Source organism: Harpegnathos saltator, unplaced genomic scaffold, assembly GCF_003227715.2.
Source record: "Harpegnathos saltator strain DR-91 unplaced genomic scaffold, Hsal_v8.6 scaffold202, whole genome shotgun sequence".
In the NCBI taxonomy this organism is placed as follows: Eukaryota; Metazoa; Arthropoda; class Insecta; order Hymenoptera; family Formicidae; genus Harpegnathos; species Harpegnathos saltator.
The window spans coordinates 2,177,741-2,196,397 of NW_020229987.1; the positions used below are offsets into that span (position 1 = coordinate 2,177,741).

Consider the following 18,657-nt stretch of genomic DNA (forward strand, 5'->3'; position numbering starts at 1 on the left):
ATAAAATGATAAGAGTACAATTTTTTGGAGAATCATATACAACAACAGAATCATTTTAATACGTTCGGTTTATTTGTGGAACTCTCGCTGCTGGTCATCACATATTCCTTTTTACAATATATAATTATGTAAAAAGAAATTTAATTTATTTATACGGACATGCGAAAAAAGTTGCTGTCCCACATATGTAACATTGGTTTATCGTGAGAGATCGGTTTGTCCCACATGTAAAACGTTAAAACAGACGCGCGCGCACGTATTGTGTATATTCTCAAAAGTATATTTTAAATTTATAAAGGAGATTATTTGTAAACATGCATACACCGACAGAGGACATTTCTTGTATGCAATAATTGAAGTTTATTATAATTTGATGGTCTACCAATTGGAATGTATAAGAACACAAAACATCGATGTTTGTTAGTTAGTTTGTAATGAAACGTCTTCCGGAAGGTAAGATATAACTTTAGATTATATTTTCAATTTTAAGAATTTGAAGTAACCGACGCATGTCTAATATAACAAATTATTAGGAAATGAAATTATTTTAAATACGATATAAAGCACCGAAAAGAGAAGAAATATATATTGTTAAGAAAGATATGTTAAGAAAGATGTATTGTGTTTACTGATTATACCCAATTAGTTATAATCGACATGCGTCCATCATGTGCGCGGAATATGAACGTAATATCCTTAAATATATTATAATAAACCGCATATATATAATATTATATTAAAATATATTATATATAGGATACTATAATGTTATATATAGTAAATTATAATATTATAGAGTCCTATATATAATATATTTCAATATAATATTATATTGTATTAAAAGACTAACTTCTGCCTAACTCTTTTATCACATTTTATTATCATAAAAATCAAAACTGCAGAAGGATGCAACGTATTGCGTTTATTCAATGGCTTTTTCAAATAACAATTGAATTGTTCGTGCAGATATTTATGGTGAAAATGGATGTGTTATCTTTGAAACTACACTTCAGCGTTGTCCTGATTTTTATCATTATGATGGCTAATACGATGGGAATGGTTATAAATTGTTCAGACACTTTTACACAAATACCGACCGGGATTATTGAGCCAATAAGATACGATATCAATTTTACAATAAAGCCACACATAAATGTTGTTGTGGGCACAATGAATGTTATAATTAACGTCCATAAAGAGACAAAATCGATAATCTTAAATGCTCGTGAAATAGAAGTAAATTTTAGCAGTATAGCACTTAAATTGGCACATAAACAAAAGCATACAGTAAATAAGCTATTAAATTATGCGTATTGTAAAAATGTTGATATTTTAGAACTTTTGTTTAATGATATTATATATCCTGAGAAGCATCTGTTACACATGGAATTCGTCATTTTTTTAAATAAAAATGCAACTTCTTCCAATTATCCATATGTTTGGAATAACGTTACTGGAAAGTAAGTATCGATATATTATGAATATATTGTAACCTGATAATAGTCACTATTTGCTATTGATCATTGCTCATTTCTGATATTTCTGTCTCTTTTATATTAATGTTTCGATTAATTATATTAATTATATTAATATTTCAATTAATAAAATAAAATAAATATAATAAAATCGTTTATATTTTACCGCGGATAAATAATTGTGAAATAAATTAAACATACGATAAGTTGAACAAATTAAGAATGCCTTTTTAAATTTTTTATAAATCCTTAAAAAAATTAAAAATTAAAGAAAGTTAAAAATCTTTAAAAAAATTTGGTTACATTATGAACATTTTATTTAGTATGCTGCAATGCGTCGAAATTTTCATATAAAGTATATGGCATATAAACAGTCACGATTTTTAACTGTAGAACATCATATTTATATAATCATTGTAAACACACATGCACGCGTACACATCAACATACAATTTAATTTAATTAGATCGTATAACAACTAAAAGTTTATCGTTATACCAAAAGCTTATTGTCAAAATGTGATAGGTGGTTCTTCACGAACTTATACGCGCCGAATACAATAAGAGGACTGTTTCCATGTTGGGATCGACCAGGAATAAAATCATCCTTTATCATCTCAATCAAACATCCTAGAGAATATGTGGCTTTGTCAAATGCACCTATATTGAAGAAATTGCTTATAAATCCAGATATGTTGATGACAAATTTCGCTAAAATTCATTTAATATCTACGTATCTTTTGGCTCTTGTGGTAGTCGATGATATCGTAAGTGTATCTAGCGGGGTCAATTATGTATGGAATAAGCAGAATGTATCGAAAACAGTGGAGTTGGCATCCGAGATAATTAAATATATCACATTAGAAATTTTCACGAACTGGAACTTGGGAAAGTCAGTAGTTCCATTAATCAATCACGTTATACTTCCAAATAGTCCAATAAAATCCATAGGACGTTGTGGACTGATAATTTACAGGTATGCAATATGTATAGTTAAAATATTCTCAAATATATAAGTCATTAAGGATAGAAAAGTACTTAGCATTTGGAAATTCTATGATGTTGTTCGTTCAGGTTTTTGTACACGCGTTAGTTAGTTAATGTTAAACATGTAAAATAAGATGGTGTCATAAATGGAATTTACTATTTTGAGATATTACTTACAAAGCAATATATATTAAATTTCCGTAATTATTTTTATTTTCATTTTTTTTACAAATTTTCTTAAAACTCCAAGTGTATACATATTATATATTAAGTTTACTTCCAATATATTTCTTGTATTTAAAAACAAACACTATTCCTTTTTAAAAAATATGATGAATCGCATGCTTGTACACAGTCTGTTTAGTAAGAGCGTATCTGGAAAAACATTTACATAGAAACCGTTAGACGGGAAATTCTAAAAGAAGATAATAGAGAGATACTTCGAAGATGTTTTGCAGAGAAAATTTTAATTGTTGTTCGATCTTTGAGACAAAAAGTGAGATTTCGTCATGTATTCTACATATGCATCGCGATTCAAAACTGTGTTTTTCTGTACACATCCAAAAAAACCAAGAATATCGCACCAAGCAACTGCTAAGTATATAAGAAAGTCTGAGGCATTTAGTTAAATAAATGAGTGAATCGCTACTTAGAGATGAAAAACGTCGATGACTTACCAAAACTTGATTCTGTAAACGTAAAAAACGATGAACAAAGAGAATAAAACTGATTCTATGAACGTTTGCAAATAATACTGATCTATCGTTGCGAAGCGGACAAGCAATATTGAAGAAAACAAAGTTTAAATATATCATATGATACAATAAAAGATATATGACACAGTAGGAAGACGACGTGCTCATAATATGAAATATTGAAGAACAGGGAAGAAACCTCTACCATTCGAAAAACACGTCAAGAAAAGAATTGCTTGGGCGCAAGAAAATGTAGATCGCAATTGGGGCAATGTAATTTTTTCTGATAAAACTTTCTTTTGGGCAAAGACTTCTATCACTCCAATTTGGTGTACTCGTACTAATAGACTCGTCTAGCGGACCGTTAAATATCCAGTAAAGATGAATGTTTGGGGCTACTTCTTAAAGCAGAGATTTGGCATTTTGTATACCTTCACAGACAATTTACACGCAACTAAAATGATCAAAATTTATAAGAAGGTTTTATTGCCATCTGACCAAAGTGGTTTATAAAGTAAAACGAAAAACTAATACTACAAGAAGACAATAACCCTAAATATCGAAGTCATCTTTGTATTGCATGGAAACAAGAAAATAATGCTAAATTATTGGGTTAGCTGTCATTATTATCAGATATAAATTCCATCGAAAATGTTTCATTCTGGATAAAGCTTAAGTTTCAGAGAAAGAAAATTTGGAAGGCTAAATAAGTTAGTTCTACTAATTAAATTTTGGAGATATTTATCTCAAGAATATGTCATAATATTAGTTTTTAGGCTTTCGCGGCCATTGATACAATCAGGGTGTGTTTCTTTCGGATAAATATCGCGTTGTGCCGACGTTTCGCAAACATTGCAATTTGCATCATCAGGTGCAATCAGATCAGAGCTAGAAGCCCCGATACGAATATGTCATAATATTAATTGAAAATACGCTTCGGAGATGCCAAGTAATTAATGATAATAAAAATAACTAAACAAGTTATTATATAATAATAAAGTATATAATAAAAATATAATAAAAATAAAAAAATATAATAATAAAATAAAATCACGATTCTAATCATGTGTATATTTTTTTCAAGTTATTACAAAAAATTATTTATCAAGTTCTGCCAGACACATTCTTATCAAACAGATTATATTTTTTACACATTACATTTATCTAACAATTTATTAAACATTTCAGCTAATTTTGAGAGTTAACGATGAATAGATTGTTTATTATTTATTATTTAAATTATTTTAATCAAAATATTTCTCACTTGCAATAAATTTTTCTCATCTTTCTAGCAATAAATAGATTCCATGGTAGAAAAATGCTTTTTTTAGAAGTAATCCATTCATTATCAATCCTCAAAATTAACATTTTTCAAAACGTTTAATATTTAGAATGCCTATTATTCATATTACAATGTTGTATAATTGCGACCTGAGTAGTAGCGAAAACGAAGTAGTTTCGTTATTAGAGCATAATTGAATATTGGAAACAAATATGTTGTACTTGAAATTTTCAAGATTCCTACTAAAAAAGAATAAAGAAATTTTTATTCTTTTATATATACATTTTTTCTTTTTTTTTTCTTTTATTTATTCTTTTATATATACATTTTTAACAAATAATACCTAAAAAAGAAAGGAGTAACTTATTTCTCACTTTGTGCAATCAATAAATAAGTACGACATTAAATAATACGGAATTAAGTTAATCAAATATGAAAGCCGTCAATTCTGCGAAATCATGGCAACAAGAGATGTTTTTTAAATAAATCCAATTTTTCCATTTTTTAGGGAACAAGATGTTATATTTGACCGAGATTCAGATATGTCTGGTCGATATATTGATATTATAAAGTTAATATCATATGAAACAACGCGTCAATGGTTTGAACATTTAACCAACTCGCATATGTACATCGACATGTGGACAAACAAGATATTTTCGTCATTCTACAGTCTTCATGCTTCATCCAAGGTTATTTTATATAACTGGTATTATTGAAATGCAAACTTTTCACTTCGTTCACTTTGCAGTTAAAACAATTGTTCATGTTATAAAAATATTTTAAGAATTTGTAAATATATATATATATATATAATAATTAATGACGATCTAGTGAAAATGCCCATTCATTTCGTTAATACGAATACTTACATCGAAATCGTATTAAATTAAGCGTCAAAAATGTTGTTTCTAGATTTGGGAAGAAGACAGATTAATGGAATTGTTCGTAGTTCAAAATCTACAGACTTCTTTAGATAGCGACGTTGATTTAGAGTTTAATCCTATCATATACAAAGATGACAGTGCTAATGAAATTGATGCACTTCTTTATACTCGTCTACATCACAAGAAAGGTGAGGCTTACTAAATGCAATTAATAGATCATTCTAAACTAATAAAATTAACATTTATTACCATATAAATCATTGTAGGAACCGCAATAATTCGCATGTTGTACCATCTTAATACTTCGGAAACATTTGAAGATATTATGATCAAATATCTACGCTCACGGTGAGCTTAATGCATTATTATTAATATTATAAGCATAAAAGGAAGAAATATTATAGTAAAAATTACAAAAGATTTTGTAACTTTGGACCATAGAGAATGTATATGATGAATGAATACATGATAAAAATTACTATTGTATATATTTATATAAAGATAGTTATATTTGGCATTTTGCAACATTTTAGTTACTTGAATATTTTGTTCTTTGTTTTTCGTCGTTTACTATATCTGTAGTAATTTATATCATAATATCGGTATAATACAGCTTTATAAAAATTTTATAAAAAGAAATGTAATTTGTATACGTAATTTTTACTATTACAATATTCCTCCATAACATTTCGTTTTATACTTTCGTATCGTTTAATGTTTGAAAGTTAATTATATTAAAATTTTATTATCATATTGTTATTGTTATAAAAGTTAATATAATTTTATTATGATAAAAGTTAATAATGCTCATAATAATTGTGTTATTTTTCGAGAAAATTATGTGCATTTACAATATTATTAATTATTTGTAATATATTCGAAAGATGCAATCCTTTGTTGAATTATATACAGAATATCTGTAAAGTCCGACTCCACCTTTGGATTATTGGTAGTCAAAGTTGGAGTCAAAAAATACTATGGGAGTGACGAACCGTGGGGTCCTTATCTCTACTGTGACACACATACGCGCACGCACACGCACACACACGCACACGCGCACACACATACACACACACATACGCACGCACGCACGCACACACAAGAGGCGAAAATCCGACCATGCAACCTCCACGCGGTACACCTTGGGTAATGCGAATGCCGGTGATATATCAACTTTGAAGCTTCATATCTTGGGAATGGCTTACGCAGAAAATAAAAATAGGTAGTGTTTTGAAAACGTCTCGATACGGACTACAAGAATGTGCAATAAAAAATAGGAGGTTCTATTTAAGAAAATATCGATCACATTAATCTGGCCTTAATAAAGTCACTCAAGGTCAAGTCCATATTTTTATCATGTGTCCCCCTCAATATCTTACAACTTTTGTCTGAAATATTTTTTCATATTTAAAGTCGTTTTTAAGATCCAGGAGTGGGGTCGGACTTTACAGATACTCTGTATAATCTGAACTCTCTATATTAATAATTATATTATCTCTACATTTATATATTGCAAAACGGTACGGGATTATGTTTGTTTTAATCCACTTTATGAGCTCTGTAGCAACTATTCTGGGACACCCTACATAATACTACTTTATTAGTATCATTAAATAGTGGAAGATCTTAGAACATTTATATCTTTAAAACAATAGCAACTATATAACAGAAGTAATAAATACGTGGTTAACGACAAAATATCATCCTGACCTGTACGTCTATCGTAATTTTGGAGAGGAAACAGCAATGTGTTATGCAATATTTAATAATGATGAAATGAAGATGAATCGTTGGAAGATACCTATAACTTATATTACACAGTCAAATCTTATTTCTACCTATACATCGAATATTATTTGGCTCGAGTGGCCAAAAGAGAAAATTATCGATGGCATTAATACACAAGATTTTATCCTACTTAATGTAGAACAAGTTGGTGAGCATTAATAATTAAATTTATAAGTATTATTGTATGTTTTATGTTTTTAGATTTATATAATCTCGTCTACTTTTCTTCAGAGAAATCGCAACATATAAAAATATACGTAAAGGTTATTTATCTAGATAACATACATGTTTCAAAGATGTTTTATAAACATCTTTCCGACATTATGAAAATACGCCTATTATAAAACAGTTTTAAATCCATATTATCTGTCTACATTACTGACTATAATATTCATATATGTGTTGCTATAACTTTTGCTACATGTATTTTGTGTGCAAAAAAATTCGTGTGCGTAAAAGTTATAAAACCTAGAAGAAACTTACTAGTTTATGTACAGTTGTTTATGTAACTTGGTCAGTTTTTTTTTGAGTTGCCATGCCAGATGATAGTTTTGTATAATTTATCAAATAGTATTGCATGTGCATGTACGTGGTGTATGTATGTGTGTCAGATGTCGAAAGACTGTCACGAATGCTTAACTCTGATTTAAGCAGAATCGATGAATAAATGTGTTTAATCATAATATACACTCTCTTACACACATATATGCACACACATATTTACAAAAAAATATACAATTCCCTCGTGAAAAAAATAAATTTTATAAAATATATTCGTTTGAAAGCACGCGCATTTTTATAAAAAAATTTTATAATGTTAATTCGCATGTTGGAAAAAGGAAACTGATCGTTTAGAAATAATATTTATTAAGTAGAACGATGAATCTTATAATCTGCGGTTACATGTGTTTAATTCCCTTTTGCTAACAGGATATTATCGTGTTAACTATGATCACAGGAATTGGTATAGAATTTCGTCATTTCTACAGTTCGACAATTTTTTACAAATACCTGTTCTCAATCGTGCTCAGCTCATTAGTGATGCGTATTATTTTATGATGAAAGGTGATATCAATTCGTCTATCTTTTTGAATATTATTCAATATTTAAAGAGGGAGAAAGATTTCATAGCGTGGCATCCTATATTTAACATTTTATCATATATGTCGAAGTTCTTTGAATATTCAGATAGTAATCTTGTAAAGGTGGGTATATATATATAGAGACAAATTTATTAATAAAATTCATCAATTTTATACGCACTGTTTACCAAAAAATATTATAAAGTCTTGGATGGGTACAGTATATTCTACATTTACAAATCTTTTACCGAATCAATTTATTATTTTAATTTTATAAATGCAAAAATGATGTTATGTCACAACTTGCAGACATACTTTGTGGATATCTTGAATGGAGTTATTAGAGATGATGAATATGATTTTGAATATTATGATAATAGAGCTATGCCAAAAGCGTTAAGAATGTTAGCAATAAAATGGGCCTGTAAACTCGGTCATACGAGGTGCAGAGAAGCCGCTACCAATAAATTAGGCACATATTTCCAATACCACAGACCGAATAAGTAATTCTTTTTACGATTATTGCCTACATTTTTAAATTTTATTTGTTCAATATTACTCACATCATGATTGATAAATTATGTTATCATGAAACGTAGTTAACGACTATATTTTTATTATAAAAGTTTTACAAATGTTTATTCTTCTTCATATGCGCCGTAGAATACCTTCAATGTGGAAAGACTGGTTATTTTGTACGGGGATGATGTTGTTAGACACAGTACTTTGGGACAATGCTTTAATCGAAAGTGTTCGCCACAACAATACCGAGTTATTAGAATATTTATCTTGTATTGATCGTGAACATATTGTCCTAGATTATTTACATCATATGCTTGAAACGAATCTTGAAAAGCAAATAGGAACAAAGTTAAACGACATTTACCTTTCTGTTCTGAAAAAGCATGTAAGAAAGGATAGCGTGTTTAACGATATATTGCAGAATTATGATACTATAAAAAGAAGGTAATCCTTTTCTTGAAAAATATAAGTTATATTGCTATCATGAGATGCAATTGCTTTCCGCTACTAAATCCGATGTTTCATAATTTTATAGATTTTTTAATGTACATTATGATCATGAAGATTTTTTAAGTACTATTATTATGAATGTGTATTCCGAAAAACAACTTGATAAGGTAAATTTTACATTCTGTAGTTATTTATTGATTGTTTAAATTATTTTATGTCTTTGTACACGTTTTATATATGTTTTTGTTTTAATTATTTAAAAAGATAAGAAATTATACATATATTGACAGATCATTATTATATTAGTCTGAGTTATTATTACATCATTATTAATAACTAAATTAATTATCTGTTTTAGATACAAAATTTTACTGAACACCATTCTAATTTATTTACTCATATTGTTTTGACTATGACTAACAACTTAATTGACCACCGCAAAAAACAAATAAAGAACATACTAGACAAGTTTAATATGTTTTAAGGCTGCAAAGAAGAAATTGCAATAATAATAAAGAAAATTAGTATAATGTGAACTAATGTGTGGATATAGTTATAATAATTGCTAGTTGTAATAAATATGTCTTCAATAAGAACCATTTTTAACATTATTTTTCAAAATTGTTGTGTCTCTTGCTATATAAATAAATAAATATAGGGTGTCCCAAAAGTAACGAACCAACCTCATAACTTTTCAGTATTGAAGTTTCAAGGAAAATAATCTCAATAAAAGTTATAGGGATTTAAGTGATCTACCTTATGATGATCTTGACTTTGACCTTGACCTCCATTTTTAAGGTCATTTGAAGGTCAACTTGCGTTTTTTAAATAGGAATCTTTATTTTCTATTACACTGTTTTTTCTACTAGTTAATTTGAACAACTTTTGTCTAAAACATTTTTTTATTTGCCTAATATTTTTGAAATATTTGAGGAAATCTTGATAACTTTTTCAATATTTAACTTACGATATCTCGTTAACTATTTGTCGGAAGAAAAAGTGGTACTAGACTTTCTTGCTTTATTTAGTCTCAAGAATATATTGTTACAATAGAGCACTGACTTTTGTTAACTTACTGACTTTTGGAAATTTTAAAATCATCAAATTAACAAAAATCAGGGCACTATTGTAACAATATATTCTTGAGACTAAATAAAGCAAGAAAGTCTAGTATTACTTTTTCTTCCGACAAATAGTTAGCGAGATATCATAAATTTAATATTGAAAAAATTATCAAGTTTTCCTCAAATATCTCAAAAAATATTAGACAAATGGAAAAATGTTTTAGACAAAAGTTGTTCAAATTAATTGTTAGAAAAAGATAGTGTAATAAAAAATTAGGGTTCCCATTTAAAAAATGCAAGTTGACCTTGGTATCTCCTAAGCACCTCCACCTGGACAAAAATTATTATCGCTATATGATAGCCGCCTTTGTACCGTATAATTTTGGTTACATAAATATTCTTCTGGGCCTTATAGATTCTAAGATATTTAAGGTCCTAATAGTTATTGCCCCATCCTGTATAGTTTCTAAATCATTAAATATTTATTTAATATTTTGTTAAATATTCTTTTAATATAGAACGTCATATCAACTATTAAAATATATATAAGTTAATAATAAAATAATAACCTTTATAAAATATGTTTTTTTTAAATACAACAGGACGTTGATCACGAATCTATATACACCAAACGCAATACGGCAATTATTTCCATGCTGGGACGATCCGACAATAAAAATAAGTTTTAAAGTCACAGTCAGACATTTTATAGATTATACGATTCTTTCGAATAAGCCTGAATGGAAGACAGAGTTTGAACAGCTTGGCATGCAATTGATTTATTTTGATGAAACTCTTCCCATCCCCGCTCATCTTTTGACTATTTTAGCAGTTGATGACATCAGGAGAGATCGTGAAAAACAAGGTATTCACCACACATGGCACAAAAAGGATGCGATAAGATCATATAGATATATACAAGAAAAAGCAGAAGCGGTGATGTTATATCTTACTAGAAACTTGAAAACAGCGTGGACGGACATTATTCCGAAAGTGGATCATATCGTGCTTCCGAATAGTCCTATGCAATCCATGGGAGGACCCGGACTTGCTGTTTATAGGTTTACAAAATTTACATTACAGTTATACATTACAGAATGCACATATGACGTTTATTTATTTAAAACGTAATACTATGTCGAAAACTTGTACTTATGAAATTTAATAATATGTTTAATATATATTCATGCCAAAATTAAACCGGAAATTGAATGAAAAATACCAGAAAACACATGCACTTTCGTTAATAGACAAATTAATTTTAATATTCATTAGTTTATAGAAGAAAAGGAGGCATCAGGTTCTTTTGCACGTGATATTTATTGGGTGCTTATTAGTTGAATCATAAAATGCTTACGAACGTGGGGTAATATTTTCCACAAAATGCGTAATAAATTTTTCTAATACTTTTCATTTTATTTATATACAGATTTATATCGGATTATATACAGATTTCCTTACAATTTAAAGTAAACCAGATGTTAATATAATTTTCATGGAAATACTCAATCTTTATTTTTGAAAAGAAGATTTGAAAAATTGTATCTCTATTAACATTTTCGATATTACAACAGCAATTTCTTTAAAACTCAAAGCATAAAATATTTATATATTCTGCCAATATATGTTGCAACGTATAGCGTACTCTGTTTTTATATTTTATATAAAGAATATATGAATTAATTTTAAAACCAGGACAGGTGTATATGTGTGTGTGTGTGAGTGTGTGTATGTGTGTGTGTGTGTGTGTGTGTGAAGGTGTGATTATGAATTCAATTGGTGACATGTACGAATACTTTAAACCATGTATATCGATGGCAAAGACATTTTCGGTAATATAATAATTTTTCCTTCCTATTTTACAGGGAAAAAGATATTACTTATGTTGAAGGTTTAGATTTTTCTGGTAAACGTATTGATGTTACATTATTAATAGTATACGAAATGGCACGCCAGGTGTTTGTCGGATTAGTGAGCCCTTACTTAAATATTACTCATATATGGATAAACGAGATACTCGCTTCGTTCTACAGTTACATTACTGCAAATGAGGTTATATTATGCTATCAGAATTATCAAAATATAAAATTGCTTTTGCTTTTAAAACACGTTATTCTAGTAAAAATATTTAAACACTAGTTGTTAACACTTCTCTACGAAAAGTGACTATATGTTCATGTAAAAATTTTGTCTCTCTATATAGCCATATATAATTATATCTGTGTCTATCGAGAAAAAATGCTTTCGTGGATAGACATACATATACAGGGTGTCCCATTTAAAAAAAACGCTCCTCGATAATTCTTCAACGAAGCATTTTCAGCACAAATGTTTCGAACAAAAGTTGTATGATTTCAAGGGGGACATAAAACAATTATACTATTTTGTTTACAAATGGCATCATTTTCGAGATATTCACTGATCATTACTTTTCTTAAATAGAAACCCCAATATTTTATTATATTGTCTTTTTTTACTAATTGATTTAAACAACTTTTATCTGAAACATTTTTTTATTTGTTCAATATTTTTTGAGATCTTTAAGGAAAACTTGATATTTTTTCAATATTTAACTCACGATATCTCGCTATTTGTCGGAAAAAAGTGGTACTAGACTTTTCTGCTCTATTTAATCTCAAGAATATATTGTTATAATAGCGTCCTGACTTTTGTTAATTTACTTTTGGAAATTTCAAAATCATCAAATTAACAAAAGTCAGGGCGCTATTGTAACAATCTATTTTTGAGATTTAACAGAGCAGAAAAGTCTAGTACTACTTTTTCTTCTGACAAATAGCGAGATATCGTAAGTTAAATATTGAAAAAGTATCAAGCTTTCCTCAAATATCTTAAGAAATATTGGACCAATAAAAAAATGTTTCAGACAAATTTGTTTAAATTAATTGGTTGGAAAAGACGGTATAATAAAATATTGGGGTTTCTATTTAAGAAAAGTAATGATCAGTGAATATCTCGAAAATGGTGCCATTTGTAAACAAAATAGTATAATTGTTTTATGTCCCCCTTGAAATTATACAACTTTTGTTCGAAACATTTGTGCTGAAAATGCTTCGTTGAAGAATTATCGAGGTGTGTTTTTTAAAATGGGACCTGTATTATTATATAAATATAATTTACATATAATTATATGTAGAGAGAATTTTGTATGTGCATAATTATAATATATATAATCTTTTATAATCGAATTATTGTCAGTGGCGAAATAGTTTTTTAAATAGTTTTAGGCTTTTTGTAAATTAAAATATTTCTATTTAGTTAATTGTAGTAAACCTTTAATCAGAGTTTCATATTTCTAGATATGGAAATCAGACCGATTGATGGAATTGTTCGTAGTGAAAATTATACAGCCAACATTTGATAATAACGTTTCGTTGAATACAGAATCTGTTATGCATAAAGCTAAACATTCCGGTGGAATTGACGTCTTACTTTATTCCATTTTTATCACAAAAAAGGTAATGATTACTAATTATAGTTAGATTATCCTAAATACGTTTAATTTTATATATATTATTGTGTGAATTATTGTAGCATTTGCTCTAATTCGCATGCTGTATTATATTTTCACTCCAGAAACTTTTGATGAGGCCATCAGGATATATATAGATGAAAGGTGAGTGACAAATTGTGATATTTTAATTATATATTGATATTTGATTTTACTTGAAAACTAATTATGCATTATAAGTTTTATTATCTATATGATATATTTGCGAAAAATTGCGACTATTTATTGGAGCATAATTTAAATTGGTTATAGTAATATTTGTGATTTCATTTCTTTCGTGCTTTTATGCACATTTCTTAAATTATGTTAATAGATGGACGGTTAAATGATGTAATATTAATTGTTAAATGATACGTATAAATTGTTTAATAATATAGTATGCTTGTTGCTAAAGAAACAGAGACTGCCGACAAAATCTATCTGTTGCATTATTAATCATTAGGTCCAAGGACTTGTGGACCATTTTGGAAGAAATATATCCTCAAAAGCCATCAAGCGGCTTTACAATAAGAGAAATAATGAATAAATGGATGGAAACAAATCAGTATCCTGAAGTATTTATCCGTCGTAATTATGATACGTGGGGTATATTTTGCACTCCACGCGTTAATTATGATCCTGAATTGATGTTACCTATAACTTACATAACTCAGACAAAACTCAAGGAAAACTCCTATAAAATTTCGGATATCATTTGGCTTATAGGGGATAGAGAACAAGTTTTTATCGAGATTAGTCCAATAGATTTCGTTATATTCAACATGGAACAACTTGGTAAGCACAGATTGATACATTTATTAAGTCTGATTGTTCAGCTTATGACAACCTTATTTATATGTACAATTTTGTTGACATATACTCTTCGAAAAAACAGACACATGTGATATGTTATTACAAATATGACATTATTTGTAAAGTATTCTGCTAAACATATTGGCTATTGATGTTATATTATGTACTCAGAATTCGATGTGATATGCTTATATTACATATATTTGTATCATATTAGTTGTGTGATAATTATCATACTAACATTTGTATGCAATGTTGTTCAGCGAATGGAATAACAAAATTCTCTACCGTCGTATCGTCGTGCAGTCTTTGGAGTTGTTAATTTAGAATTAATTTAAGAATAATATGTAGTACGTGAAAAATTGTAAGATAAGTTTTGTTAAATATGTTCTAATTAATATTTGAGCATGCTTCGTGTAGAAGTCGCAGAAGTAATTTCATATCAGTTATCATTCACCTAGAACGGATATTTCCGATTATGAAGTATGAGCGGCTTTGTCCGAGTATGAGGTATAATTTATATGTTGAATAGTCTTTTTGTGGTAATTATAAAAACATTTCTTAATTACGTTTTATTTAAAAAATATCGAACAATTCGGAGACTCTTTTACTATTCAATTTTATGCGTTTTGCATGTGCATGTTGCTGCGTCTCGTATCAGATATTCTGTATATTTTGAAATTTTAATTATTACATAAGATTCATAAACATATAATCATTCCCTTTGAAGCATTTCGCAAAGTCGATATGTAACTATGATACAAGTATTACATTTTAACTGTTTAAAAGTATTTCTTGTTAAGCAATCAACGGTATGCAATCAACGCGCTCAACTAATCAATGATGCATATTATTTTACCATGCGAAAAGAACTTGATCAATATATCTTCCTTAATATTACTATGTATCTAAAGAAAGAATTGGATTTTATTCCGTGGTATCCTATGTTTAATATTTTGTCTAATATGTCGACTTACTTCGAACTCGCAGAAAGTGCAAATGTGAAAGTAAGTATACAAAGAGAAAATATCTTAATACAAAAAATTATACTTTAGTAAAAAAGTTATTTGTTTGATAAGTACTAATAGATTATTTAACTACATTCAATTTGTCATTTTTAGTTGAAACAAACATTAATTATAGTAAGTATTTCTTAACAAAAGACTTATTTTTATTTTCAAGTATCGATAAAGAATATATTCTTTCCATTAAAAGAAAATAATAATTTGTTCAAGGCAAAATATGTTTTTTTTTTAAGTGGAAATGTAAATCAGAAATTAAGAGAAAATATTTTTTGAAATGACAAAAAAATAATTGCTATTTATTTTTTTCATATAAACATATTAACTTTCGTGATGAATTTAATATATAACATTAATTATATTATAATTATATATTAATAAATGTACAAACTATTGTACAATTTTACTATATTAATCATTGTGCATATACATCATATACAAACCCTGCAAATTCAAGGGATTTGAGGTGTGAATATATGGCAGACGTCGTGTTTGCTTACTTATATTCCGTCACGTTGGAAATGATAATGGCGGACATTAGTTCGTCATTTGATATATGCTACTTTAAATTTGAATAAGAATCTTATATTTATTTCTTCTTAATTCAAAGAAATAACTTTTAAATTTCTATATACACACTTTATTATAGATATTATATATTTCAGCAAAAAATAATCTTGTCTAATACGGAAAAAAAATGTATTGCCTCCTTTGTATATTCTTTATATGTGTATTATTTAACATAACATAGAATATATACGACAATGCATAACACATTTTTAACTAGATATTTCTTCTTTTTCTGTTTTATAAAGAATATATTCTTATTAGGTGTACAACTTTGCTTCCGCCGTTTTTTTCCGAAATTCGAGGCTTTATTGTAAAAAACTGGTTATACATTTATGATTCAAAGTATTGTCCATCGCTGGCCATTACTTTTTCCCATCTTTTGGACAGCGTACGAATCCCGCGTTGAAAAAACTGGTCATCTTTGGAAGCGATCCATGAATTAATCCTATTTCTTCATAAGACTGGAAGTGCTGGTCAACCAGGCCGGATGCCATTGATCGAAACAAGTGATAGTCAGAGGGAGCAACGTCTGGAGAATACGGCGGGTGGGGTAGGACTTCCCATTTCAACGTTTCCAAGTATGTCTTGACCACTTTCGCAACATGGGGCCGAGCATTGTCATGCTGCAAAATCATTTTATCGTGTCTCTCGTTGTATTGCGACCGTTTGTCTTTCAATGCTCGACTCAAACGCATTAATTGCGTTCGATAACAATCGCCTGTGATTGTTTCAGTCGGTTTTAACAGCTCATAATACACTACGCCGAGCTGGTCCCACCAAACACAGAGCATGACCTTGGAGCCGTGAATATTCGGTTTGGCCGTCGACGTGGAAGCATGGCCGGGATATGTCCATGATTTTCTGCGCTTGGGGTTATCGTAATGAACCCATTTTTCGTCCCCAGTCACAATGCGATGCAGAAATCCCTTCCGTCTTTGTCTCTCAAGCAACTGTTCACAAGCAAACAAACGCCGTTCAACATCTCTCGGTTTCAACTCGTACGGCACCTAGTTTCCTTGCTTCTGAATTATTCCCATGTCTTTGAGGCGTTTTGAAATTGCTTGTTGAGTCACTCCCAATGGTCGTGCCAATTCTTCTTGACTTTGACACGAGTCTTCATTAAGTAATGCCTCCAATTCTGCATCTTCGAAAACCTTCTCTCTTCCACCGCTATGCCGGTCTTCGACGTGAAAATCACCGTTCTTGAAGCATTGAAACCACTCTCGATATATTCTTTCACTAATAGCGGCCTCATCATAAGTATTTGAGAGCATTCGATGAGCCTCAGCCGCAGATTTCTTCATATTGAAGCAGAAAATTAAAACCTCCCGCAAATGACGAGAATTTGGCTCGTAAACTGATATTTTCAATCGAGAATAACTTTATGATGCAGACACAAATCGACTAATGTTTCTATGGGGTTATGTTGACAGATGCTCAAGTTTATTGCATGACGTCTATGATCTATTTATTTCGACCACTACTTACCGCTAAAACCATCTATAGGAAAACGGCGGAAGCAAAGTTGTATACCTAATATATAAAAATGATAGACTTGCAATAGTAAAATATTTTGTTAGCAAGTCATAAAATGTTTTGACATCACGTATTAATCCGCATCCTAACACGTTCATAAATAATAAAGTGCTTATAAAAGTTTAATCTCATTCAACGGTTTTTAGAAACATTTTTTAGGAATTTTGGGGAGCCTTTTTTCTCAAATGGGCTACATAGATTCGTACAATGATGCCATGAAGGATTCGTTAAAATTATTAGGGCGAAAATGGGCTTGCAAACTTGGTAATTCGATATGTCAAACAGCAGCAGGCAATCACTTGGGATATTATATAAATAGTAACAGACTTCAGAAGTAAATTTTTAATAATTTTTTTTATAATCGACGTATATTTCCCTTGCGATATTTTTTTAATATTCTCTGAAATATGCTTGATGAATTATATAGCTAAGAAACAATATTGCGAATGCTATAGTTTCGTTACAAATATTTATTTATTTTCATAAATGCCATAGTATTCCGTCACAGTCGAAAGAATGGATACTTTGTACGGGGTTGATGATGGCAGACATAAAACTTTGGCAAAGTATGTTTATTGAAGTCGTTAACTTCAATGATGACGGATGATGACGGAATTTTTAAAGTACTTATCTTGTTCTGAAGATCCAATGATCATTATACATTACATGACTTTAATGATGCGAACGCAATATTTCAATATGCCTATGGGACAAACATATCGTTTTGTTGTAAAGAAACATGAAGAAGGATACTGTGCTGCAATTTGTATTAGAAAATTTTGATGAAATACTGCAAAGGTGTGCTTTTTCATAATTTACTTATAAAATTATCAAGATTAAATTATCAAGTGGCCATTATTTATCAACATGAAACGAAGTTAACGCTAAATCGAATGTTTACCAATTTTACAGATTTCGAATTAGCTATACTCCTGACATTTTATTAATTGATATGATTATGAATGTATACACTGTAA

At 29.1% G+C, this 18,657-nt stretch overlaps 2 protein-coding genes across 4 annotated transcripts in view; one reads left to right on the forward strand and one right to left on the reverse strand.

Annotated features, from left to right (window-relative positions):
- Window positions 1–18,657, reverse strand: part of spri (Src homology 2 domain-containing protein sprint) — a 251,680-nt gene that overhangs the window by 127,367 nt on the left and 105,656 nt on the right. The gene's annotated exons all lie outside the window — the stretch shown is intronic.
- Window positions 392–9,714, forward strand: LOC105189923 (thyrotropin-releasing hormone-degrading ectoenzyme-like). Its single transcript, XM_025298045.1, has 12 exons — window positions 392–453; window positions 967–1,460; window positions 2,001–2,450; window positions 4,947–5,130; window positions 5,354–5,513; window positions 5,592–5,673; window positions 6,981–7,261; window positions 8,044–8,318; window positions 8,505–8,698; window positions 8,859–9,161; window positions 9,253–9,334; window positions 9,526–9,714. Exons 2-12 carry the CDS (start codon window positions 973–975, stop codon window positions 9,649–9,651), a joined length of 2,625 nt encoding a protein of 874 aa, XP_025153830.1. The 5' UTR covers window positions 392–453; window positions 967–972; the 3' UTR covers window positions 9,652–9,714.